This window comes from Synchiropus splendidus, chromosome 7 (assembly GCF_027744825.2).
Source record: "Synchiropus splendidus isolate RoL2022-P1 chromosome 7, RoL_Sspl_1.0, whole genome shotgun sequence".
NCBI lineage: Eukaryota > Metazoa > Chordata > Actinopteri > Syngnathiformes > Callionymidae > Synchiropus > Synchiropus splendidus.
This window is the reverse complement of record NC_071340.1, coordinates 25,552,501-25,579,203: the sequence shown is the minus strand read 5'-3', so window position 1 is coordinate 25,579,203 and position 26,703 is coordinate 25,552,501. Positions and strand designations below refer to the sequence as shown.

The following is a 26,703-nucleotide window of genomic DNA, read 5'->3' as shown; positions in this document are numbered from 1 at the left end:
CTGTCTGTTAAAGAAATCACTGCAGCCTTCATGTCTACACACCAGCTCACCGGCAGACCTAAAGTATTCCTAATCCAGGCCTGCCAAGGTGGTCAGGAGCAGCAGGGAGTGTTGGTGCCAGAGATGGAAGCAGATCTGGAAGAAGATGGCCATCAAGCATCCATCCCTGAAGAAGCAGACGTCCTGGTCGCCATGGCAACAGTTGAAGATTATGTCTCACTGAGACATCCAGTGAACGGCAGCTGGTTTATTCAAACCTTGTGTGAGGAGCTGAGGATCGGCAGCCAGAGGTGAGTTCAGTTCCCCGGCAGTGGAGTTGGAGCTACTGCTTCAACAACCTTCGCCAACAAATTATGCTGCTCTCACTCACTGGTCGATCTTAGCTGAAGGTGTTGTCACTGTTGTACTGCAACCTCAGTCACATAAAAGTCGATTCTGTGGGTCCAGGATCTCACAACAGTCAACGGTCTGTTCTCCTAGTATAGCTGTCCCCTGTGCTGTGTTTCAGGGAGGAAGATTTTTTCTCCATCCTCACACGAGTCAACAACAAGGTGAGCAAGAAAGAAGGATACCGAACAGTTGGAGCTCGGAAGCAGATGCCTGAAGTCCGGTTCACTTTGAGAAGGCGGCTTGTGCTGCGACCACGTGAGGGTTCACTCTATGTGAGCAACAGTGTAAGCAATTGAAAGGGAAACATGATCTCTGATGAGTTTCACTTTCATATGTCGTCGTAACTCCATTTTATTGACTTCACTCATCTGTGCTCTGAAGATGAATTGTAGTTGGCCATGACTGCTACTATTGTAATCACTAGGATAAAAATAAAGATATTTTTCTTTCACCTCAACAGAAAAATCAGGAGCAATGACAGATCAGATCTGAGATCACAACAGTCCTGTTAAACTAAAACTGTGATGAACGATTAAGGTTTCACAATGTAAAGATCACAAAATAAATACTGAAATTTGAAAAACAGCGATCAGATTCCTTTCAGCAAGTTCATGAGAAAACCTTAAATAAGTCCAAGATTCAATGCACATTTTGTTTTCTTGAGTTAAAATGTCTGGGTTCCAGCCTGTGGAGCTGGATGGTCAGGTGGATCATCTTGAAAAACAATGGAGGCGGGGGCAGAGTACAGATACGGACCGCTGACTTGCACACAATCAACACATACAAAAAGTAAAAAAAAAAACCCACAATTTACCAAGGTTAGAACACTATATTACCAAAAGTATTTGCTCACCTGCCTCGACTCACATATAAACATAAGTGCCATCCCATTCCTAACCCATAGGGTTGTGTCGGTCCGCCTTTTTCAGCTATTACAGCTCAACTCGTCTGGGAAGGCTGTCCACAAGCTCGGCCATGGAAAGCCATTCCATGAAGCTCTCTGCCTACTGTACTTGGGCTAATTTGAAGGCCACTTGAAGTTTGGAGCTCTGTGGCAACTGACTGCAGAAAGTCGACAGCCTCTTTGCACTCTGCGCCTCAGCATCCGCTGATCCTTCTCCGTCATTTTACATGGCCAACCACTTGGTGGCTCAGTTGCCTTTGTTCCCAAACGCTTCCATTTTCTTATAATAAAGCAGACAGTTGACTATGGAATATTTTGAGTGAGTGAGGAAATTTCACGACTGGATTTGTTGCACAGGTGGCGGCATCCTCTGACAGTTCCACGCTGGAATTGCTGAGCTCCTGAGAGTGGCCGATTCTTTCAAAAATGTCTCAAAAGCGTTAGGACACCTGATTCTGGTCATTTGGATGGGTGAGCAAATCGTTTTGGTAATACAGTGTAAATTCTCGTTCTTGCCTATGTAGCATGGACAGGTATGTTGAGCATCACAGCCACATCAGTTCAGATGTGTTTGCCTTTTGTCTTGGTGACATCATTCTTTAAAGTTTATTCTGTAAGGTTATATAGGGCCAGCTCCAGTCAGGGACATTCGGAAGAGACACCACAGTCAGCACACTACACTGGGTAGTTGTGGTCTGTCAGTGGATGGAAAAACAAACAGCACTGCCCTTCATAGCCCAGGGACTTGCGATCGCCTGAATTTAAGTCAACAAAGATACTTTGACGCCTGAAGAGATGGAATCTGGGACAGTCATAACAGTATCCACTGAAAACCTGGAGTCGGTGACCATGGACAACGAGGTGCCGGACCCGGGCCGGCCAGCTGGTCAACCTGCATGCAATTGCCTGGCCAACCTATCGGGATGGGGCGCAGCAAAGATCCTACTAACACGGATGTGGCAGGGGTTGATGGTACTTTACGCTCATCTAAAAAGAACTGCCTCCCGGCTGCTGGCCGCCTTCATCGTTTGGCTAAATGCGCAGCAGCAGGCCCGTATTGATGCAAACAACAACAACAACCCTCCCAGTGAAACATGAGGTGGTGGCAGCTGCATGTATGTGGGTGAGCTGCATGTACATTGGCGAAGACGGTGGCAGCAGCAGCAGCAGCAGGGAATGGACACAGCCACAGGCTGTGCAACGTTCTGGCTCTTCTTTCATGTTAGCCCTGACTCATGTGTGGGTTTTCTCCGGGTACTCCGGTTCCCCCAACACAGCAGAAGTGTTAACATGTGGATGACACATTGCCTTATAGAGCTGTTGCAACAGATTATTTGGCAACAGGTTGCTACTCTGTACTACGGTTGTTGTTGCACTGATGCTGATGTACTGTACAGCCTGCAGAGGTTTTCAAGGACTAAAATTGTAAAATATCCGTTCTCTCATCCCGCTTGTATACCAAGGGTTGACTAAGCCATTTCTTTGTGATCTTAAACTCTCTGGCTTTTACCTGGAGGGGCAATAAAAGACTTTATACTCAGCCTTTTGCTTGAGTACTTTCGTCAGAATTGTCACTTAAACGTCTGCAACATCTGAGGACATGCTTAATAAACACTGATCATCCTCCGGTTAAACTGTTTAGCAGTGTTGCCAGACATCACGCGGCGCAGCAACAGTGGTCGCGGTCCACAAGAACAAGCTTGAGGCATTGTCAAAACTTAACACTGCTTACTGGGAATGTGAAAGAAGACGTGACCCCCCACAGGTCCCAGTCATCACTGTTGGAGAGATGAGGAAGAGTTCCTGGATCAACAGCTCTAAAAATGTAATGCAATTCAGGCATAACATATAAATTAGACTAGTTCATTGACTCCCACCTCAATCTTTGGCTCAGTCTGAAGATTTGTCTCATTTACTATATGCCACAATTTTAAAACTATAGTATTTTGAAGAAGTGATATCAAAGTTTATAATATTTTATTGAAAAAAACCCTCAAAGGATTAAGTCCACTTTGTTCCCCAGTGACACTCTGAACTTCAGGACACCGTTAGAGCATTTGTACCACCAATGACTGCAATGAGCTAAGCCGGACAGAAGGTGGCAGTGTGTTACAGAGCTCACACACAGAGTCTGCAGTCAGTGAGAGTCAGTGAATCAGATTACGTTTAAACGCTAGTAAACTCGGATAGCACAATCACCACCAAAGGTTTATCCGAAGCACAACACTGCTACTGGGTCTCAGACACACTTGTACATAATACATTCATATTTATGGGTCACAGATTGTAAGCAAATTGACTTAAACTTCAACCAAGGTCAACCTCCAACCAAGCACCGAACAAAGAAAAGGTTCAACGCGTAACGCAAGCGCCTCACAGAGTTGGAGGAGGATATGTAGTAAATATTTGCACACATTGATTTAGAAAAATAAATAGAAACAAAACTCAATTTGGCTTCAAATCCAAAAGAAGTCAGACAGTTCTGCTCTCGGTTTTACAATGATGTGAGGCTTCATTGGAAGACTGGTTTGAAGGCAGAGAGAGTGCCGTCTACTTGGCTCTGAAAATGAGGCCACTGTCTCATGACGCCTCAAAGCCCATCACTACCTGTACCTGGAACGACGCAGCGCAGCCTGTTAAGGAATTCCCCAGCTGCTGGGAGAAGAAGAACTGCGAGTATGCCACCGTGGGAAATCGAGATGTCAGAGGAGAGAGAGCAGCATGCACCGCCTACGGGCCTCCTAACACTCGGCCAGTGTTCTTGACTGTCCTCATCTGCAGCCATACACATTGACCTCATTGTCTTTGAACAGTTGTGTCTGAGGGACGTCAGAGTGGCAGGAAGTGTCCACAGATCCGTCTTCATTGAGCAAGAGTTGAGCAAGGTTGTGGTGTCTGCAGGGTGACGACAGCATGACTAGTGTGTTAAATAAAGTCTTATTGGAGCATCCTCTTTAAAAAATTTCCATCATCTCATCTGCACGTAGGACATGTTCAGCCGTCCATTTATCTGCTGAGGAGCCCGCATGTGTCAACAGAGGTGCTCTTCCTGCATTCCTGGCCCGGCAGGGGCGTGTTCAGGCCGGTTGTAGTGATAGTCTTTGAGTGTGAGAGAAGGCGGAGCCTAGCAGGAGTCAGGTACATAAGACACTCCAGTTCCAACTGTTGCACTGACTGACTGACAGGAGACAAACATGCCGACTCTCCTACTGTGGCTGCTCATCCTAAACGCCTCACTGAGAGCTTCAGGTAAGTCACCGGACACCTCTGCAGCGCCGAACACTAAAGCAGCTCATTCAAAGTGATGGGAAGGGTGGTGACGTCTGGCACAGAGGGAGTTTCACCTGTGAAGAAGGCCAGACGGTGCTGCGAGAAGGAAGAGGAACTACCCTTTATGCACATGACTGTGTTGGAATACAGGTTTTTAAAGTTTATCTGAGGTAGTCCGCTCTACTGGAACAGACAGGGAGACGGATCATAATAGATCTGTACACACTGCAGCAAAAACAAATCCTGTGTTTTGGTGATCTGCTTTGACAGGAGGGGAAAAGAGCAAGAACTACATTGGCGAGAGTCGCATTACTTATACACATGTTTGTGGGACTCATCAATCATTGTTATGGCCCCTGCTGCCGCTGTGTTTATTTTTATTAGCTCCTTCTGTCTGGACATTCTCACTTCCCAACTGTTTTCAACGGGCCAGCACGTTTTTTTTAAATGCATGCTGACCATTCTCAACTCGCAATTACTCCCATCAAGTCGCTCGTATTTCTAAATATAACATCGACCTGAAGATTCCTTTTACATTCATGGTCTAGCTTCAGTTTTTTTTACAGTTCCTGTGAGCAGCAGGTCAGAGGAGGGAACACGTTGGTATTTAAATTCACTTAAAATGTTTTTAAAGCACAATAAGTGGATTGTGTTTGACAACTGGTAATAGCAAAATCGGTCTTCAAAATAACTTGAAAAGTTGGACGGATTTAGAGGAAATTTTCAAGAAATGTGTGAAATGGGACAAGGAAAGCACGATTCAAATTTGGGAGTGATCTGGAGCAGTGTCCGGATTGCTCGCTTCTTTAGCATTGGGGGGATACGATCATTTTCTGCATGTGTATTTATGCATGGTATTTGGATCCAGGGGTTTTTTTGGAAGGATACTTTGCCATTGGGAGACGGTGTTGGTGTTGGAGGAGGACTAAAGCTGCATGGTGCTTTTTCGAGTTTCATGTGGAATTTAAGTACATGAACTGAGATGTGGTGTTCCTCTGGGCTCAATATTTGGCCCAGTCTTCTTCAGCATGTTAATGCCTGCTAAATGTGAAAGACAGAGTTCTGCGTTAACACTGGATGCAGATAGTAGATATTTGAGGCCATAGGAGTTGATTTGAAAAGAAATTCTGATGATACACACACTGTTTCTACCAGCCACAATCTGTCTCTTAGCGCATGTTAGCAACGCAGACAACAGAGATTTGAGTATCATACTTTTTAAATTCCGCTGTTTCCTTATTTATTTGGCCTCGCTTTACCTACTGTGATTGCTCTAATGATTAACTTGAAGCTACTCCAGCATTGCCAGTGCCCATCATGTACCCGTTCAGTTTGTAAATATAAAGCAATGAAAGAACGCAGTTGTTAAGCTACAAGAGAAGCTACCTACAAAAGATAGCACATTTTGTCTGCAAAAACTGAGAGCCACAGGTGAAATAAGGTACAACACAAGCGAGACTTCAACCGAATCCCATCAGATTTTAGGCCACGGTTAGAATCCCAGACCAGACAAGCTGACCACACAACAACCGGTCATATTTAGCACTAAGAGATTTGGGAGATGAGACATCATACAGGTCCAATTTTTTTAATGGTGTTGACTTTAAATGGGTTGGTACATTCTTGTATTTTACAAGCTTCAAGTTAATTTGTACATGTTTGTGTTTTGGGGAGATAGACCGAGAAAACTCAACGTTCCTTCATACCATGTCCTGTCAAATGAACTCCCTCCTAGTGTTTTTCAAGTAGATCAGAACTGAAAATACAGAACGTGGCCCCAGAATATAACAAAGTCAGAACATTGCGGGTAAATCGCGGTCTCAGTCCTCCCTCAACCCGAGGTCTGATCAAGCAGCACTATCAGACAGAACAGGACCTTGGATCACAACAGAGCCACTACCCTCTCTGTGGCTACCGCTCACCTGATCCAGTCGTCTAATGACTCAGTTGTGACGGGTAACCTTTGCAATCCAGGAAGTTCCACACTTGCTTATCAGTCACCTTCTGGGGTGAGACACCAAGTACACTTCACTATTCAGATTATTACCCGTCTGGCATGTTACACTTCAGCTAATGACACATTCCTGACTACTACAGACATGTCAACTATTCAGCAGGTTTCACCTTGTAAACTAGAAAGACTCTTCTTTGCCTCAGGTTCTCATATGAGCAGCTCGGTGGCCAACACATGAACTCGAGAGACTGGATGTTTATAACTGTCACTGTCGGTCTTCATGTGCTTCAAATACAGAATGTTCTTCAAACAATCGTGTCAATTGAAAATATATTTCAAAAATGTACTTTGATCTGATAATGTATAGCCATTCAATAACGTATCCACTTTTATTTTCATCAAAGCCCTGCTTCCCTTCTACCCGTCTCTGCTCAATCTACTTATAGCCAAATACAGAACTTTTCCATTTTCGTTCTGAGTCAGTTTTGTTGTTCAAGCTTTAAACAATGTAAGCTGTTTGACTCATTTTAATAAGGTCAGCATTTTTTATTCAAATTGGACTAAAGTGCTGTGACGTATAAACACCTTCAGTGTTAAAATAAAACTTATATTTGGCTTGACTGAAATCTTCTATAAAGAAAATGTTACCAAAAAAAAAAAAAAGAAAAACGTATGTAGTGTAATTGAACCAGCTGAGCTTGGTCATCAACTGAGATTCTTTATGTAACTAACTTGAAACAGAAAGAGAGGAGGAGACCGGAGAATGACCACACGAATTTGAAACAGACTGGAGGATCTGTGACGACTCGAAATAGTAAGGTAAACACGTCTGAAATTGTTTAGGGTTCACCCTAACCTAAACCTTGACCTGATCCCTTGGCCGTCACCTCACCCCGTCCCTTCTATCCAGCTCTTTGTGGATTGAACAGACTGAATCTTGTCAAGTATAATCATGGAAAGAAGCGAACAATATTCTCCATGCTTCGCCACAGGGGAAGATGATCTGGCTGGGAACTAACACATGATTACACCTACAATAAACACAACTTGAAATTCATCTTTAACTGTGCCAAACATCACACTGTCTCTGAGTTCAGTGTGTTACAACAAGAACTTGATACACACACACACACCCACCCACACAGACACACACTTGTATCTCAATCTTTGTGGGGAACTCTCATTGCCATCACTCTTTCTCCAGCCTCTCCCCATAAGCCGAACCATCCAACCAGGACTCTGACCGAAACTCAAACCCAATTATAATGGCCCAGTTAGAAGACGTAACCCTCAAATTTAGGGTCCCAACAAAGTCAAATGTCCTCCACAAGGAGGTGTCTCCCCAGGAGTTGGTCCCCACAAGATTAGATAAACAAAGCTGCCCCACCCCCACACATACCCTATCATTATATATCATTGTTATTGTGCTAGTTTGATGGAGAAAAGCCAGTAAGTAATTGATAAGACGATCCCTGTGTACACAGAAAGGATGAGACGAGTTTGTGCAACAGGGACGGAATGAAAGACCTCTTCATCAATACAAAGTTAGAACTTTGATTTTATTGATTTACCCTCCAAAGAATCTGTTCCTCAGCCTGAATTTGTAATTCTGCCAAACATGCTGTCAAAATAATGGGAGATTTGTGATTTATGTGATTTTATCTGAACATTTTCAGACGGAAGACTGATGAACTGATTGTGATTCGCGACAGTGACTGCGTCAGATTTGAAGGGAGGGAAGAGATCTTGTGGTTTAAGTTGCTCATAATGCGATCGAGCTAGACCAGCTTTGTTATCAAGCGCAGTTATCCAACGGCTGGACCTTCACTGTTCAGGTTCTCTCTTTGCAAGCGGGGCTTCGGGAACTCGGGTTCAGACAAGAATTCAGAAGAATGACCAAAAACAGATAGAAATTGCGATAGTTTCAGCTGGTCCAGGCAGGTTCTATCAGTTATGCCAGTCACCAAAGGATTTGTTGTGTTTCTGTTTTTAACTTCTCATTCAGAGTATTGTGCGACACTCACCAAGAGTTGCCCCTTTTGTCAACATGTATTGTTGTGTTTACACAGAAAGCCACAATCCATGGATTACGGAGGCCAAAGGCTATGAAGTGGTCCGACCTGTTCGCCTTCACACAGTCCAAAAAAGGAGTGCAGAGGTATTGGCATTGTCATCGTGAAATCAGCGTGAAATGCATTGAACACCAGTCAACATTTTCATTCGACAGCACCAGAGACCGGAGATCCTGCATTACTCCCTGACTGTGGGAGGGCAAGACATGGAAATGCAACTGGAAAAAAACATGTGAGTTCCACCGTTGATAGTGATGGGCTGGTGAGGCTTCATGAAACAATGTCAGAGGTGGTGCTGATCTGAGGTTTCATTGATTTCATTGTTCATTAAAAAACACCAGAGAAGAGACACTGTTTCATGAAGCCTCACCAGCCCATCACCAACTATTGGGGTTGGCACTGGTCAAAGCCCAGCTGACCACCAGAAGACAACACGCCTCAGCTTTTTTAACCCTCTCATACGTAACTGGCATTTCCAATGACACGAAACCATTTCCTCATCTGTGCATCGCCAGGGAACTAATCACCGCAGACTACACTGAAACCTATTACAAGGAAGATGGAACTCAAGTCACAACAAGCCCAGATGATATTGTAAGTTGTTTCCGAGAAGCTTAGCCTTTTGTACAAAAACATGACCAGCAAAGTCAACATAGGACAGACATCATAGGCCAAGAGAATATTACGGGGAAAAAGATCCAACCTCTGAGTCGTTTTGTATAATAATAACATACCACAAGCATTTAACATAAATTAAAAAAAATAATGAAAAGGTCAGAAGTACAGACATAGCTCACATTTTTCGCTGTTATTGTCGTGAAAGTTGCACGTCAAAAGGCTTCAACACCACAAATGAAATATGCCATTTAAAGGTCTTATTATTTTGAGGACAAATTCATTGTCAATGTGATCAGTTTCTGTGATCTGCAGCAGAAATCCAGATCGGAGCATCCCTAACTGATAATGTTCCTAAAGTGAAGCGTGAAGTAAAAGCCCACCAAATGCTACAACCATGACTAAGGTGCAGAGTGCTTGATATGGAGACTCTGAAAGTAGCACAACAATAATTTAAAAGAGAATTTGATCGCAGGATCACAAGGGATTTTTCCTACTGAAAGTGCATTAGGTTGCGCCACAAGGTCCAATATCCTTAAAATCCTCTCTCTATTTCTCAGGATGACTGCTACTATCAAGGAAAGATTTTGAACGACTCTGACTCCTTCATTAGCCTCAGCACCTGTGAAGGACTCAAGTGAGTGATCGTGCAATACTTGACACACTTGAAAGTACTGTGAAATATTTGTATAAAACAAATCTATGTGCATAACAGGATACGACTAGAACCTAACCAAGAAAATGACCCTCAGCTCCTCCAATTTATGGCTAACGTGTGGTGCAAGCTAACAGCGCCTCTTGTTAAAATGCCTTGTAGGGGTTATTTCAGGACATCTGCCCAGAAGTACCTGATTGAGCCGCTTTCCAAAGACGATGAGGGTGACCACGGAGTAACAACCTTGACGGAGGAAAAGTTCACACCTGCGGTGTGCGGGGTCACCAACACCACGTGGAACGACGACTTTGAGCCCCCAACCAGTCGCAGCCGCTCAAGATCAGGGGTACGGCCTTCAAATGTGAGAACTCACCGAGCAGCAGACGCATTGTCTCTCTGTCGACTCTCAGGGCGTGAGCCTCGTTCAGCAGCAGAAGTACATCGAGCTCTACCTGGTGGTTGATCACCGGATGGTAAGGTTGACGTTTGTCACTCAGAGCACTGTTTGAATATCGGCAGAAAAGTCACACCAACTACCCTCTGACTTTCAGTATGAGAAGATGAAGCGGGATCAGGCCAAAATCCGTGAGAGGATTTTTGAGATTGTTAACTTTGTCAACATGGTGAGTCACGGTTTGAGTGGAAGTGTTGTCGGACTCTTTGGTTATAGCATAACAACTAGCAAGCAGGAGGTAGGAATCGATAGGGTTATTATGTCTTAACCAGAGGGAAGCATTGAGAAGAGGCTAGGGACTCAACTGCCCATGCCCTGAACGGAGGGCAGGTTGGTGGGGCTGATCCTCCCTGCAGCCACGACAGGCCGTGGTGACGGAGGTTCAGACAACAGAGAGGATGACAGCTGTGTCGAGCATCTCCCAGGGTGGGTTGTATTTCCGTAATTGCTGCCGGAAGGACATTGTCTGCCCGGTTGCAGAGATGATTCCGTGCTTCAGGTGCTGCAATAGTTGTCATGTGACAACGCAAACGTACCAAAACCTACATACCAAAAATACAACAATGCACACAAACATCAACTCTAGGTGATTTTCTCGAATCTGGATCTGCTCTGAGACAACAGCAGAACTTGACTTTGATTCTGGGCTTTTCTAACAGGTTTACAAGCCCTTGAAGACTTTCGTGGCTCTTGTGGGACTGGAGATCTGGTCTAACGGTGACTTGATCTCAGTGACTCCACCTGCTGGCAGCAATCTCAACAACTTCATGAAGTGGAGAAACAGTGAGCTGAGCAAGAGGAAGAGGCACGACAACGCACATCTTATTAGGTGTGTAAACACTGGAGGTGGTGATGGACAGTCGGTATGTTCTCAGGACTAATCATTGACCAAACTGCACTCAAGACAATGTCTCGTCTTGATGCCAAGTCTGTATCGACTCGCCCTGCACTTTATTGTACACTTGGTTCACTTGCCGAACTGCTCAGCTGATTCTTGCCCACATAGCAATAACTCTTTGAAAAGTATGGGAAAAGAGGAGGCCTTGTCTAGCACAATTCATCGTGACCAGAACACGCTATTCTTGTGTAACAGCCACAAATTGTATATTCAGCAAAAACAACTTCTACTTCCCATTTGATGGTTAAATACTGTCACATGGAAGGCGCAATAGCGAAAAACTTGTGGTGGTTAAAATGGAGTCACTGTTATTTCACCTAATAAGGATGGGATGCATTGACTGGCCGATCTCATGGTACATGTCATCCATGTGGTCAGGCTCTTACTGGGCCTCCTAGTTGGCTGAGATCGCCCTATTCTAGGGAACACTAGTGAACACTCTGAATTCAGAGTGAATTTATTTAGCTAAGGCAACAGGGATGAGACCCAAATATGAAGTCCAAGACCACCAGAGAGTATGGAGACCGACACAGTCGTTATTGTGTTAAAAGTGGTGTTCAATTGTCCATGAATAGCTAATAACTCTGTGACTGTACTGTTTTGTTGACTCTCAGTGCAATAGACTTCCAAGGTTCCACAGTTGGTCTAGCTTACATCGGTACTCTGTGCTCTGGTCACTCTGTTGGCGTCGTTCAGGTCAGTGTGTGCTCTGTAACCCAACTTGTCACAACAAAGAGTCGATGGACGTAAGACATATGTTTCTCTCAGGATCACAATAACAGAGCCATTGCAGTGGGAGCCACTCTGGCACATGAGATGGGTCACAACTTGGGCATGAACCATGACGACTCCAGCGCCTGTATTTGTACAGGCGACAGCTGCATCATGGCTGCAGCTCTCAGGTTCTAACACAAATCTGACACGATCTTCTACAGAAAAAGTTGAGCCAGCTGAGTCAGGATGTCTGTCCCTCCAACAGTTGGACCACGCCACGCTCCTTCAGCAGCTGCAGCAGCAGCCACTACGAGAAGTATCTGAACAATCGCGTCCCAGGATGCCTCCTGAACAAACCCGACTTTCAGAGTGTGGTTTCTCCTGCTGTCTGTGGGAACGGGTTTTTGGAAAGTGGGGAGCAGTGTGACTGTGGAAGTGTGGAGGTGAGTGGGCCCCAGGGGATGCGAGAAGGCACTCTGGGGATGGGTGGATAGAGGAACAGATACATTTGGAGGTGCATGCTACGTCTTGTCAGAAACAAACAAAAAAACGCAGGATGACAATGCTGTGTAATTATCACTGAACAGCACATTCCGAAAAAAAAGATTCACCATGCAAAACTAGTTCCAACACGCTGACTGTCTGACTTACTTAGTAAAAACAATGGCTGGATATGGAAACAGCCAAAATCATTTTAACCCATTCATACATCAACTCTGCTTTTTAAAAGGAGTGCACCAATCCCTGCTGCAACGCCACCACCTGCACTCTGACGGAGGGGTCCCAGTGTGCTGCAGGCGAATGCTGTGAGAACTGTAAGGTGAGAAACTCACTTAGTGTCCGGAATTGCCCAGCCTTACTCAGAACTACATGTCCTCAAACACAACTTCGACTCTCCAGATTCTTCCTCGGTCCAGGGAATGTCGAATGAAGCATGACGAGTGTGACATTGCTGAATACTGCGACGGGAAAAGCGTCACCTGCCCGGAGGACGTCTTTGCCGTCAATGGCCTTCCATGCGACCAGGGTCTAGGCTACTGCTACAACGGTCAGTGTCCGCAACGGCCTGACCAGTGTGTCAAGATGTTCGGAGCAGGTAAGCCCTAATGCAAACTGACCCCACAAACCTGTACGCCAAAACCGCAGGTCAGAGAGAGCGCTGTTATCTTGTGTGCCAATTGGTTCAGTGAGTGCACGTCAAGAAAAGCTAGAACTTCAAAGAGGCATAGACTCACATTGAGGGAAGAGTAGGCCTTAATAGCAAAATGTATCTGGCCCGGATGTAGTCTGTGGTCTGCTCCGGATCCCGGCCACATGCTGTTTGAACAAATCGGCCACATCAGGTGCACTGACCTGGGCAAAATATGACAGATTCCAGGCAGCAGCCGACTCCGGCCTGGATATCCGTCTGGCTCCGGGAGGGATCTGGTGCAGACGTCATTAGCATGTCTGATTCCTGTGCGGATCTGACGACTTGTAGCCGGATCTGGCCACTAGCTGGTTTGTTATATTAAATATAGTATATTAAATATAAAGTAGATTAAGAATAACAAATTCCATTCAGTAGTGATTGTCTTCATTCAGGGGTCAGCAAGTGTTCAAGAAAGGGCCGTAGTGGGTGTGGACAATAGACTTGGTTAAACTTCTTACTGGAACTTGGCTGGAGCAAAAACCTGCAGCCACTTCCACCCTTTCTGGAACAGTTTGGTGACCCCTGATCTGTATTATGAATACAACACCAACGGAGATCTAATTACATGTAAGAAACTGCCAAACTATAACACCATATTTGCCCAGTATTTACAGAACAAATATCACTAAATTGTTCCAAAAGTTCTGTTATAATATATTTAGTCTATTCAGACAAAGTATTGTACTAGCATACCAAGTCACAGCTTCTCTGCGGTTCACATTTCAGGCAATGTTGTTGCATCAAACACCGACGTCGAAAACTCTAAACTTTATCAAAACGTTGTGGCGCGTTGACCACACAGTGCCCAGATTTAACATTTTTTAATGCACAGAGGAAAACTAATAAAGAAAAAGCAGAAAGTAAAAGGCTACAATTCTGCCTCTCTGATCTACCGCGTTGACTTTCCAGTCTCCACTGACCTTCCCCCACATACTTCGGGAATACTTTTTTTTGTCACAGGACAACACTGGTGTGGAAGTAGCAACAGGTGTCAGTAAAACCCTCTCCGTGTAACCATAGCTGTACACAGCCAATGAAAGTGCACCCCCTATTGAAGGCATAATAAGCGTTGCTTTTGGCTGTTTCGAGTGGCGACGAAATTAGTCACTTTTATTTTCATTTCATTTTCCCTGTTATTACATATTATTATTATATTATTATTATTATTATATGTTCCTAAAATAACATCAAAGATATTAGAAACCCATGACCCATGACCCTTGAGCAATGGAATAAGGACACATAAATGAGTTTTTGAATGGACTGTTACGCAATATTGGAGCAGAATTTTGAGTGAAATTTCTCTTTGTACCAGGGGCCTCTCAAGCCTCTGACTACTGCTTCAAGCAGAACACCAGAGGAGTCTACTACGCCTACTGCAAACGTCCCAGTAATGACCAGTACATCCCCTGCCAAAGGCAGTAAGTCGACAATAACACAGTCATGTGACAAACCCTCACAAAACACACTATGAACCACAGTGCTGAGGCCAATCTGAGTTCATGACGGGCCAAGGGTGAGGCAGGAGCAGGTTCTGAGTCTACTGAGTCAACATTTGGCGTCTGTATCCACAGAGATGTCTTTTGTGGAAAGCTCTTCTGCATCGGAGGGAAAGAGAGTCCCAACTACGGTCGAATGGTGAAGTTCGGCCAGTGCAAGGCCTCTTTCTTCGGTGACCACAACGCCGACTATGGACAGGTGGACACAGGCACCAAGTGTGGCGACGGAATGGTCTGTAGTCCAGCAACTACACCCTGGGTAAAGAGTGTGTGGCACTGACTGTCTGTTGTGTTACAGGTGTGCAGTGAGAACGAGTGTGTGGACCTCAACACGGCCTACAGGAACATCAACTGCTCCGCCAAATGTCCTGGCAACGCTGTGAGTGGGACACACTCACTGCAAATGTACAAATAAAAGTAGAGAAAATGGGAACGTTAAAGTGACATCAAAGACAAAGAAAAAAACTACAATTCAAGCAGGCATGATTTATGAATGGTTTAACACACTACTGTGACGATTGGACCTGAATCCACATGTGTGTCAGGTGTGCAACCACAGGAGCGAGTGTCAGTGTGAGCCAGGGTGGATGCCTCCTAACTGCGACTCCAAAGACGCAGACTTCGGCGGACTCTCTACAGGTGCCTAATACTCTGAAGTAATAAGTGTTGTGAGCCGTATCTGACGGTTTGTGATGGGTGCAGGAGCAAAGACCGCCATCATCGTAACAGCTGTCCTGATCCTTCTCGCCATCATTGCTGCCGCTGCGGGAATAATGTGGAAGAAGCGTCGGAGGTCCTCCCTGTAGGTGACCACGACTCGCTCCACTGTTCATTCAACGCTCAATATCAACTGCTACTTTCCAGGCCGGTCAGGAAGCCAGCAGCTGTGAACAACCCCAGGATGTACCAGCAGGCCACGCCCTCCCCACAGGTACCGCCAGCGTCACTTGTAAGCCCAGCATCATCTCTAACAACTACAATTATTCAGGCCGGACGACCTAAAGGGCGGCCGCCTCCTCCGCCTCCAGCTGGCAACAACCCTAAACCAGGTCAGAGCTACACTACAGCGCGACAGGTAACACATCTCACAGCCTACCTTCACCTCAGCTCCTCCTGCGAGACCAGTCGTTATTCGAAAACGCTGTCAAATGATCTGCTTCTTCACCCACCAGGCTCTTCGGCCAGTACCTCCGCCTAAAGTCTGAGCGGTTGAATGGCGCCATCTAGTGGCGTCATCCCTCCACTGCATCCCATAATACTGGACCAAAGACGGCTGGTTTTGTCACCAACAAGCCCTATTTTTTTCTTTTAACCTTGAAATAGTCAAAACAAATGCACTTTCCATACTTAACATTTTTATGTGTGAGTTAAACCGACACTGTGACAGACGACTGGCTGTGTTATTGCAAACTGTTTCTCAAAGCATCCACCCATTCAGGACCACAACTTTTGAAATCACATCCATGATGGGGTGTCAAAACCATGCAATATAACTGGGCAGATCAGAGCCACCAAGTCACTTCATAAAGTCCCCAAGAGTGAATTGTTCATAGAAATAAACGTGGAAAAAGTCAATAGCAAGTCGACATTCTTCAGGCTGTTTTCTATCAAACATGAGTTGGAAATCTATCTGTTCTCCAGCTGAAGAACTACAGGATCTTTTTTAAGTAATGAGGGATATTTTGCGGTGAAGGAGTACAACAGAATCATCACTACTCAGCCCTTGACTTGAAGCCCCTTGTGTGATTGACTTGACACCCAGGATAACCTTGTTCATTACACTCTAAATGAAGCTTCACCTGCATCACCACCAGCCATGTCAACAAACCTCGTGTAGCAAATCCAGTGACGTGGACAGTTTTCTCAGGTCAGTTGTCGCTCAGCGATCCTACTCCACTTCATGTGTGGCTGAAATTGAAAGCCATTGATGTCAATATGTAAATAACTGAACACTTTCGGTCAATTCTATTTATAATGCTGTGAAGAATGTCAGTATTAAATGTAGCGCCACAGTGCTGTTGCAGCAAAACCGTGTGCGTGTGATTCATGTGACAACCTCTCAGATTTTAATGTCGGCTCCTCGAGATGAGGAATCATTTGCACTGTTACTAGCCACTTTAAGGACTGTAAACCACTGTCGAGTGTCGACCAACGGAGAGCAGATCTGACGTTCTGTCCTGTGCGCGCGCGTCAATAAATAACAAGGCTGGAAGAAACTCACCTCTCAGCCGCTCGGAAACAGATGCACGTCTTCTTCACAACACGCCTCCGTGTACATTTCTAAACACACGAGACACCAGTGTTGCGTTTGAGAAGCTAACACTTAGAAACTGTGTTACTGAACCTGTAGCTGCACTCCGTAGATGTGGCTAGCGGAAGGCTAATTGTTAGCATTAGCTAATAGCTGCGTGTTACCTGCCATTAACATTAATAGCCGAATTAAAAAAAAATAACCAATGTTGCCGTATCATTCATTTGGTTGCTCACCTGTTTAGGGGGAGAATTTACAGCTCCGAAAACACTCTCCGACCTTGTGAATCCCGAAGTTCTTCCGCCAACGCAACTTGTACCAGGTTACAGGAGCGGAAATTGACCACCTGCGATTGGTTAACAACTTCCGGTTTCAGAAGGCAGGAGGTCAGAGGTCTATTTTTTGACAGACCGTTTAACGTACAGCACAGTTAATGTGATAAAATAATTGTTATTACTAGTCCAGACTGCAGCTTGTCCATCCTTCAATATGTGAAAATGACTTTGTACACTCACCAAAGTTGCTGGTTTTGAGGGTTGGACTCACCCATCAGTGGTCACCAACATCAGGAGGATCGGTTCCAAAGGGTTGGACTCACCCATCAGTGGTCACCAACATCAGGAGGATAGGTTCCAAAGGGTTGGACTCACCCATCAGTGGTCACCAACATCAGGAGGATCGGTTCCAAAGGGTTGGACTCACCCATCAGTGGTCACCAACATCAGGAGCATCAGTTCCAAAGGACCACGATGACCCATCCAGTAAAATACTGTCATCAATTTTATTATTTTGGGATTTCAAATGATACATCTACATAAAACAATTCATGGCCTTGCAAGACAAAGTCTATATTTGTTTAAACAACCTCTAAGGTCATCGATATCACACTCTCCTACACTGGACCTCTGGTCTTACCCATTAAGAGTTCCCTTCAAATAAATGACATACTCCTGTCCAATACTTAGAAACATTACTCCGATTCACATGCTTGCATGTTGTCACCCGTATAAGTCTTCATGTGTGGCCGCGCAGGCATGGCACATGAGTGCAAACACCTCCTGTAATAAATGAACAAAGGGCACAAGAAACCTTCCTTTGGACAGAGTTACAGTCCAGCGTCTCACAGCACCAATTGATTTGTTCTTGCAAAAGTTTTAAAGGGTCGAGGACGCGCTTAAAAAAAAAACTGTACTTGACAAGATCGCACTCAAATGTTTCCCTTTTTTAACAATAGACAATTGAAAATATGTGTCGAAGACGTCAAGATATTAAAGGAAGAGAAGGCTTTTCCCTCCCTCGATGACTGAAACACGAGTCGACCCGAAGTCTCTGTCATGTGACCCTTCGGAGCAGCACGTCCTGTTCAGGTCCCAAGCAACACAAACAGAAACCTTCAAGCAAACCGATCTTATTTGGGTAAGACAACGCAGGGGGAAAACGCTGAATACTATTCCGCTCTCATCTTTGGGTTTAAAAAGTTCTGCCTTACAAATAAGTCTCATCATTTCTGAACATGATACAAAATATTAAATAGTTCCCTTATTCTCGTAACACATGAGATTAATCATCCACAGAATCAAACACTGGATGGAGAAGCTAAAATTCTCGACGGTATCTTCTGCTGAAGACAGTTCCCTCGAGTTTTCCCTTCAAAGCGCCACTATACAACGTTAAAGCTTATTCAGCATTGATGACAGTCGATGGGGAGGAGTCCTCAACCAAGGTGAGACAGACTAAAGCGAGCGGGTCGCCACTGCGATCCAAAGCAGCCTTGGAGTCCGCGTGCCATGACTTGGGCAGCACCCGCCCTTGTCAAGGTTCTCAGTCATGACAAGATCTGCGACACTGAAGTGATTCCTTCTGAAAAGAATTCTGAAAATGTGCCGCTTTTAAACACACACTTTTAAAAAAGCCTAAAACACTTTCTGGTGCAACTTAAAAAAAAAAAATTGTTTACAACTTAACATGTACAAATTAGGACTTGAATACAAGATTTATACGTTAACACCTGCAATGAAAATGCCTTGCTAAAACACGATATATCTAGTGGGACTTATTTAAATAGGATTTTTCCGATGGTGTTCCTTTCAAGCGCCGGCTTTTGTGTTTATTAAGCGACAAGTCTGCCTCCTGCCCAATCTGTGGTGGTCAGGCGACTGAGGAGTCCAAGCGGGGGGGAAGAAAAAGGAGGAAAAGAGGGGAGCTGGAGTGGCGGTATGGGCTCTGCGCGGTTCTGGGGGTGGAGCTTCTGCCTTCTATCCATCAGTGCCATTCTTGTTGGAGGTGTTGTTGGTGGTGCCGTCCGGCTGCTGGCCATCTTTGCGAGGAGGCATCCTCTCGTTTATCCGGTCCAGGCCCCGCGCCTCCTCAAAGTTCCGAATCTTCCTCGTCGGAGAGAAGCCTTGAATGGCTGAGGAAGGAGACAGAGAATGACCACAGGTGTCCAAACTTTCCATGCCCGAAAAAAGTATCTTCAGCTTCCTGGTGGTTGGATAAGCACACAACACTAGTCCAGCACAGAACAGACCAGTAAATACAGGACATGCACGGGGGAAACAGTGACTGCTAGAGGTCAAACATCGGTAGGACACGCTAGCACATGAAAACACCTCACACTTATTAACTTACGGTCACGTCCCGCCATGGAAAGCAGACGTAGACAAGTGCAAATGAGAAGAAACCAGTGAGGAGACCTTCATCAACATCTGGATCAAGACTGACTCTACAAGGATTGAATGGCGACTGAACACAGGACCAGAACTGAAACACCCACAGCAATGAATCGAATAGATATTTCGATGAAATGCAAGTTCTTATTGCTCCTGCCGGAGCCTGCTCAGGACCAACTCCACTTCTGGATTCAAGAAACACGTCGGAAGACAACAGAAAGAAAGCAGAGAATCACAGAACGGCATACCACCTGCACCTCAGATTAGAGCCTAGATAAATGCCAGTCCTGAGGAGACTTCTCAAACCAGGCCTCAGAAGAAGAACAGACTTGGTCTGCTGCAAATTTGAGAGCTCTGTCATGTGTGAGCGGCACACAAAAGGCCGTGGGATGGTTTCTTCCCTCCATGAAACTTGGCCACTATGTCATCCAACAGCACCTCCACCAGGCTGTGGGGAGTGCTGCAGCAGATCAGCTGGCCTCCAGAGTGACTCGATTTAAAACCGAATGGAGGTGAGCTGAACCACCGAGTGAAGGCAATATGGTCAGCTGACTGTAGGGAAAGCACTTCAGGTGACTGCTTAATGAGGCTCAACACAGTCACCAGAGCAAAGGTGGGGGAGCTTACCATATAAGTAACATAATTTAATACATAATATAATATTTATAATATAAGTACTGAATATTTTCTGTTACTTGTCGCCCACAGTCTTGGCACCTTCAGAGGGAATCTACCTGTACAATGAAAACGGTGGTGGAAAGTTTGAGAAACGAGAGGGTCGTATGCCCCAAATGCCCAGGTCTCAACTGATAACATCTATACCTGTCCATTAACTCGTGTTTTCCGCGTCAAAATTTGCTGAGCAAAAAGAGCTATTATCTGTAATTGATTTATTTTTGCCTCCACCACTTCCAAGGAGTAGGGGCAGACGGCCTAGCAACAGCCAAATGGTGTAAAAGGATTAGGCTCCGAAAATATCCTGGAGAGGGATGTCCCGGGTCTTATCTCAGAAAAGACTTAGCAGGCTTTGTGTGCGTGTGTGTGTGGACGCACACAGCAAAAACCCATGTTACTAGGCGCAGTGTTGTGCTCATCACTTGCTTCTATGGAGTGTCTTCCGTCTAAATCAGATCGGTTGAGCCACATGAACTTGAACACACAAAACGCTGGGTCGTCATAGAAACAGGGTAATAAACAAGGTAAAGAGGGAAGTCAGTTTTAAGGAGGCTGGTGAACAGTACCACACACAGAGAAGAGAACTAGACATCAATGCGTACCTTTTGCTTTAGCTGCCTCAATGGTAGCTACAGCGTTAGAAGGGGAGGAGAAGGGAGCCGTTACTTTGCAGCCAGAGCAAACACAAAAGTGATATCAATCCCTGAACGGATTGTCGCCACTGTTGACATCTGATCCCGCCGCAGTTCACACCTGCTGATAACTGTCATCAAAACACATCAGACGGAGGGCGGGGCGACTGGGAAGGAGTCAAGATGATGGCGCTGTGTGTGTGTGTGAGTGTGCAAGGGGAATGTGAGTGTGTTGACAAGACTGGCATCCGTTTTTTAACAATGTTAAATAAAGTAACACACCGGCCTCAGCTGGAGCCTGAAAGCGCTGTACTTGTTTAGCAGAGCCCACACGCCGGTCAGGTCATTAAACATTCATTTAAAAAGCAAAGGACAATATTTGCTATTAGCAGATGGTTTGGTTCTTATGGCTTCATCACGGTGCGACCTTCAGCTCTCACTCGATCGGTTTGGGTCGGAGTGTGATGCAGCTGGGATGAGCATCAGCACCTCTAAGTCCGAGGCCTTGGTTCTCAACCAGAAAAAGATGGATTCACTCTCTCGGGGTGAAGTTAGATTTAAGTATCTTGGGGTCTTGTTCTCGAGTGGGAGGGGTAAGAGAGTTAGAGATTGGTCGGCGAATCGGCGCATGAAACTCAACTAATTTATAAATGCAACGTGTCACAGCACATTACATGAGTTTAAATGGTACCAAAACACAATACAGTACACAGCAAAATGAAGCTGCTAACCCAAGAGTGGGCAATTCAATATCCATTATGTGTGACTGTTCTCATACTGGGGCCAAAGACATAAGAAAAAGAGACAGAAATGTGACTTAAATGTGACATTATAACAGGGAAAACTGAGATTCCACGACATACTTAAAGGTATATTTATGTAGATTATTATTAGGATTATTACACAGTATTTTCACGATAGATATTTTTGTTTGAGCGACAATAAACACTGTTTAAAATTAACATTTTGATATCTAATAGCTGCCTGGAGAATGAAAACAGACTCAAAAAAATGGTAAATAAAGACAAATATTATATTTAGGATTAAATGATTAATGAATTATGAAAGAAGTTTAGTTCCTCTTGTAGTTTTGCTCGGCCCTCAAGTGGCCCCCATAAATACAGGCCGCACTTCACCTGCGTCCTGCCATCTATACAACAGGAACACAACAGAATAGCATGAGGGACAACCGATGTGCTAACAGCCCTGGGTCACCAGACGAAAAGGGCCAAATTCGAAACTCTCTCTTTACATCATAAAAGCCAACAACAAGAATCTAAAAATGTTGTTTTCTCTGATCTGTTAACAAGCACACTGTTCAATTATTCAATGTTGGCTTCATTATCGAAAAATGTGAGGCCGAACACTCTCGGGTCGCGGGCTGATCTGAAGTGACTCGATCGCATCCTGCTGAGATCCAAAACATCTCGCGTCCCCACTTTTAAACTCTCTTCATACATCCATATGAATGCAGTCACATGTTTATACATTCATTTCTAAGACTTCTATGGATCTGTGCCCTCCGTAATGATCAACACGACCTTCATAATGGTGCTCTCCTGATGTCAACCACAGAATGAGGGCAGAATTTGTCTATTGTTCGTGTCTTGTTTGTGATCAGCAGGAAGCTTGTTTATTACTTTGGTTTGGAGTATGTCACTTGCCTAAAAACAGTGAGGGACCTTGATTTATTTTGAGCCTCACGGGAGACTGAAGCTTCAGGACATGGACAATGACATTCTGCTAAAGGCCACTACATGAGCTTCCTGCTTTGATTGCTCTGCAGCGTCTGCAAAGCTCCAGCTTGCTGAGGCTTTGAGCAAGCCCTCTAGTGGGAGAGGCTGGGAAATGACCTTTAGATCAGAGGGTCAGGAGCTATTCTCAGGTGACAGTCGGACCATCCAAAGTAAAAATCGTTACGGAAATGGAACAGCTGAGTCTTTGTTCTTTTCAGGGAACCAAACGTTCTTGACGTCTGAATGATTTAGAGCGCATACTTCAGAGTCTGTTTAGTCCTCACGAGCATTCAGTTTCGTTCAGATGGCTTTAAAAGATTCAGTTGAAACGGCCATTTTTGTAGTCCTCGTGCTCCCTACAGTACAGAGCAGCCCAGCAGTCGGAGTAAGACATTTACATGCATTTTAAGAGTCCGAACTTAGCCGGACTAACGCAATTATTCGGGCCGAGGTCATGTTACGCAAAAACGCAGGAGTGTTTTGAGCAAAGCTGCCAATTTGTACATTTGAACTATAAACAGCTTTGAAAATACACACATGTAAAATGTGGTTCTAATATGGTTGCTTTGAGGACAAAATTACAGAAAGGAAAAAAATGAGAAAACTGAATGAGAGTGATGAGTGAAGATAATATATGAATGCAAGTATTGAATAGGAAAAATTGGAATGAATAATAATTTAATGTACTGAAGGAGAACATACAAACCATTAGAACAAACAAACAGCATGTAGACAGTGAGGAGTGTAATAAACATGAAACTCTGCTCAAGTGAGATGCTTCTTTAAGAGCCCTGGAGAGGATAATCCAAATAGCAAGCTAAATCTCCTCTCCTCCTCCTAATAACGGTGGAAAAGAAGTGAAAACATCTCCTCATGCTGGTGAGAGCCCGGAGACACTTGAACACGCAGTCTTTAGGTTAAATCCCTCCAGAGGAGCTTTGGAGGGAGAAAGAAGTAATTGGAGCTGAATGAGGACGAAGGACACTTACCGGTCTGTAAGGTCTGCTTTCCGCCTGACAGCACGCCCATCGGCAGAGTTCCGGTCGGGGTCAGGCCTTTGAGTGTAAGCACACTCTCGCTCTCCTCCCTGCCCCACAAACAAGACGTACAGGGATCACAAAAACGCATCTGTGAGAGTGGTAACACACGTCTTCAAGGAAGTCATTATCAGTGTGCACACTCTAATGCTGCTAATGTCTTGTGGATCCTCCACCGCTTCTCCTGCGAATGCTGCTTTGCATCGTGAGCTAAACCTCCACTGAATTATATTACATCTGCCAGTAACTTTTTTTTAAATCATAAGAAAACTACGATCATTACCAGGTGGTGTAGAGGAAAATAGAGGGCGTGGTTTAGTGCAGCAGCCTGATCACATAATATCATTACGCAGAGAAGGTGCATCACCGACTGACTCACCCAGTGTTAGCTCAGTAAACCCAGCAGGACAACAGTGTACCTCAGAGTAAACTTCATTGTGGACCCTGGCTGACTCTGGCAACCTGAAACCCCCTGCCCTTGTTCTTCTGAGCTCATCCTGACCCATGTTTGCGTGTGTGGACCCGTTGGTGGGGGGTAATAAAGGTATATAAATAAACTGTGACTCATCAGACCTGAGTACAGAGAAGACCCGGGCCATTTTGCCCACTGCTCGGATCTTGTTCCGGATCACCTCCTTACGCATCGCGGTGGTGCCACCTGGAAAACAAAGCATGTGTTGCTTACACCTGTTTGGCTGTGCGGTCAAAATGAACACTAGCATTGGCATCTTTTACCTTCATAGAGATCATCTCCCTCTGACATGAGCTCGTCGTCGGAGCAAATGTTCAGCACGTTGACCAGCATCTCCGTCACTGCGAAGCAAAGAAGTTACAGCGAAATAGCAATTTAACCGACTGATCGGCCAAAAAGTCAAGCCACAGCACAAACACTGAACGAGTGTCAGACAATGTAAGTCAAATACACAGTTGAATGACTCACCCTTCTCTCCAACGAAAGGCAAAGACCAGGTGAAGACATCCATGAAGTTAGGCAACCAGTACGGATGAGGGGAGCAATTGAACTGTCGAATGTTCATCACGTTGTTCTCGTATTTCAACACGGCGGCTGAGACCAAGACACAAGTTTAATACCACGCCGTGGAGAGAAAAAGTGCCGTGACAGCAAGCAACCTTTGTTGTTGTAGACGTCTAGGTAATTTGGAGCCGAGAAGATGGTGATTAAGGAGGGAAAGCCTGTGGTCTGACTTTTTCTATACATCCGGTACCTGTGGGTTAGAAAAAGACAGGTTTCCAACAGCTGACCAGAAAAGTGAGCGTAATGAGGATCGCTCCCCGGAGGCTCACCCAGCGTCCTGTGCTTCATGAGCTCTTATTACGGAGAGCAGGTTATTATTTACCAAAAAGTCGCACACTGCAGAGTAACTGCAAACAGAGACAGACAGAGGCAGAAGTCAGTTTAATGATGACCAAGACCTGGCTGGAATTCCTTCGCTTCATAATAATTCCCTGAAAAATGCCAGGTGCTACACTGCTAGCTAGAAGCATTAGGATGGCAGTATGTCTGATTATTTTCTTGAAAATGGAATATAAATACTGTCAATATTAGGGGAAAAATGTATGTCAAGCTGGAAACACTTGGAAAATCTGAAACTTTATTTTTAAACATTTATTTCTCAAAATGTGATGTGTCAGTCCTTTGTAAATTGCTCCCATACTTTCTGTGTTTTGGGTCACGTTTTGGAAACGCTGTTTCTCCTCTCGCTGCAGATAGTGCACAGAGAACGATGGCGTCACGATTCGTCGACCAATGATACCATTGGTGACTCATTTCATAGTCGATGGTATGGACTAGTTATTGCAATCCATCCAATACAGACCAAAAAATTACAGAACAGAAGCATTACAGAAGCAACACGGTTCATTAAAGGTTCAGATGAACATGTGAAACATCCATCAATACCTGAAAAAATAGGAGCATCCTCTAACTGAATTGTGGCTGAAGTGTTCACTGGTCTTCTCGCTACCGTAGTCCTCCCCGGGATCGGCCCAAATCAGGTCACACATGGGCCCAAACGCAGGGGGCTCTTTAAACCTGTCTAACTGCAGAGGACAAATACGATGTCATGCCAAGTGTGTGTAACACACGTAAAGCAGCAAGGGCCTTCAGGTCGGACTTACTTTCCTTATGTCGTCTAGGCAGTTTATTTCGGGAGAGAGTCCCCCGTGCACACACAGGAACTGTTGATTGAGCAAAGCAGCCAGTGGCAGGCAGTCGAACGCCTCCATGCAGGCGTCGTACACTCGCTCAGAGTATTTAATTTTACCTGTAACACACAAATGTTGTGGTTGTTGAGTGAGTAAAGAGACAAAGACCAAGAACAGGACGCCACATAGACGGAGAGAAAAGAACCAGCCGTCCGACAGGGTGACGATAGCAACGATGAGCTAAGACAAAGAGGCAGATAAGTGGATATGGAGAGGGAGTGGCAGTGACAATGTGATAAGTGGTAGGACAAAATGGGAAGACAAAGATGGCAGCTCGAGACAAGGACAAAAATAGAGACATGGCGAATATGGCCGGGACAGGCAGACAAAAATGTGAGGTTGAAACAAAGGCTATGGACTGAGAGCGAGACTGAAGCCTTGTGTGAGCGGGTCTCACAACGTGAGAGCTGAAATACGTGGGACTTACATTCCTGTTTGAAGGTGAAGTACTCTGTGAGATGCCGGCACTCGTGGTTCCCCCTCAGGAGAAAGAATGTGGTGGAGTGGTTGATCTTGAGAGACCAGAGGTAGAGAACACACTGGAAGGACAAACAGGAGAGGAACCTTATCTTCTTCCCATTAAAAGTGTGACCACAATTCACAACTGTATTTTATTAATGGTGATGTGACCATATTTTGTGACATCATTTTCTCACTGGAATGCAAAAATAATCTAAACTGCAAAAGACGAGAGAAAAATTACAAAACAAAAAAGTGAAAAGCATCCACAGCCCAATTCATTTTTCTTGTTATCTTGGACACGAACGAACAAACCTCTTCAGAATCTGTTCAAACTGCGAAGATACAAGGAGTTTTCATGAGCACCGCACAAAAGATGCCACTTCGATCAGCCAACACGA

The 26,703-nt window shown here is 44.9% G+C and overlaps 2 protein-coding genes and 1 long non-coding RNA gene across 21 annotated transcripts in view; 1 reads left to right on the top strand and 2 right to left on the bottom strand.

The window, feature by feature from the left end:
- LOC128763122 (uncharacterized) overlaps positions 1-17,212 on the bottom strand; it is a 31,609-nt gene extending 14,397 nt beyond the window's left edge. For 13 of the 16 annotated variants that reach the window (XR_008415617.1, XR_008415616.1, XR_008415625.1 and 10 more), the window contains exons 1-4: positions 17,105-17,211; positions 16,962-17,032; positions 16,839-16,897; positions 16,446-16,525 (exon numbers count right to left, since the gene is read on the bottom strand). This is a non-coding gene — a long non-coding RNA (uncharacterized LOC128763122). Of the gene's footprint in view, positions 1-42; positions 8,896-16,445; positions 16,526-16,838; positions 16,898-16,961; positions 17,033-17,104 lie in introns of those variants that run through there. The other 3 variants (XR_008415618.1, XR_008415623.1, XR_008415627.1) reach the window with 3 other exon arrangements.
- On the top strand, positions 4,245-16,646 carry adam28 (ADAM metallopeptidase domain 28). Of its 2 annotated transcripts, XM_053871932.1 has the most exons (22): positions 4,247-4,543; positions 8,588-8,676; positions 8,746-8,822; positions 9,106-9,184; positions 9,766-9,842; positions 10,023-10,206; positions 10,271-10,333; positions 10,412-10,483; positions 10,974-11,143; positions 11,827-11,908; positions 11,981-12,114; positions 12,192-12,369; positions 12,657-12,746; positions 12,827-13,022; positions 14,434-14,539; positions 14,693-14,849; positions 14,916-14,996; positions 15,163-15,256; positions 15,320-15,419; positions 15,482-15,548; positions 15,606-15,692; positions 15,790-16,646. In XM_053871932.1, the coding sequence occupies exons 1-22, from the start codon at positions 4,489-4,491 to the stop codon at positions 15,820-15,822; spliced, it is 2,271 nt and encodes a 756-aa protein (XP_053727907.1). In that variant the 5' UTR covers positions 4,247-4,488; the 3' UTR covers positions 15,823-16,646. The 2 variants fall into 2 exon arrangements, with proteins under 2 accessions (XP_053727906.1, XP_053727907.1); XM_053871931.1 differs by having other exon boundaries at positions 4,245-4,543; positions 15,606-16,646.
- A 418-nt stretch (positions 17,213-17,630) lies between the features above and the next one.
- The window catches only part of ppp3cca (protein phosphatase 3, catalytic subunit, gamma isozyme, a), a 27,684-nt gene continuing 18,611 nt past the window's right edge, over positions 17,631-26,703 (bottom strand). The window contains exons 4-14 of one of the 3 annotated variants that reach the window (XM_053870419.1): positions 26,271-26,382; positions 25,757-25,902; positions 25,539-25,678; positions 24,923-25,000; positions 24,749-24,843; positions 24,558-24,683; positions 24,353-24,430; positions 24,191-24,275; positions 23,570-23,667; positions 20,815-20,841; positions 17,631-19,278 (exon numbers count right to left, since the gene is read on the bottom strand). In XM_053870419.1, coding sequence (XP_053726394.1) covers positions 19,124-19,278; positions 20,815-20,841; positions 23,570-23,667; positions 24,191-24,275; positions 24,353-24,430; positions 24,558-24,683; positions 24,749-24,843; positions 24,923-25,000; positions 25,539-25,678; positions 25,757-25,902; positions 26,271-26,382 — 1,140 coding nt within the window. In that variant the 3' untranslated portion in view covers positions 17,631-19,123. The remainder of the gene's footprint in view (positions 19,279-20,814; positions 20,842-23,569; positions 23,668-24,190; positions 24,276-24,352; positions 24,431-24,557; positions 24,684-24,748; positions 24,844-24,922; positions 25,001-25,538; positions 25,679-25,756; positions 25,903-26,270; positions 26,383-26,703) is intronic. The other 2 variants (XM_053870420.1, XM_053870421.1) reach the window with 2 other exon arrangements.

What these genes read in the sequence shown, in the direction of transcription:
- adam28 (XM_053871931.1), top strand. Translation starts at nt 4,489, where the DNA reads ATGCCGACTCTCCTACTGTGGCTGCTCATCCTAAACGCCTCACTGAGA. An exon ending in AGCACCTGTGAAGGACTCAA is followed by an intron (nt 9,843 to 10,022) that starts GTGAGTGATCGT and finishes AATGCCTTGTAG; the next exon opens with GGGTTATTTCAGGACATCTG. An exon ending in CTTCGGCGGACTCTCTACAG is followed by an intron (nt 15,257 to 15,319) that starts GTGCCTAATACT and finishes TGATGGGTGCAG; the next exon opens with GAGCAAAGACCGCCATCATC.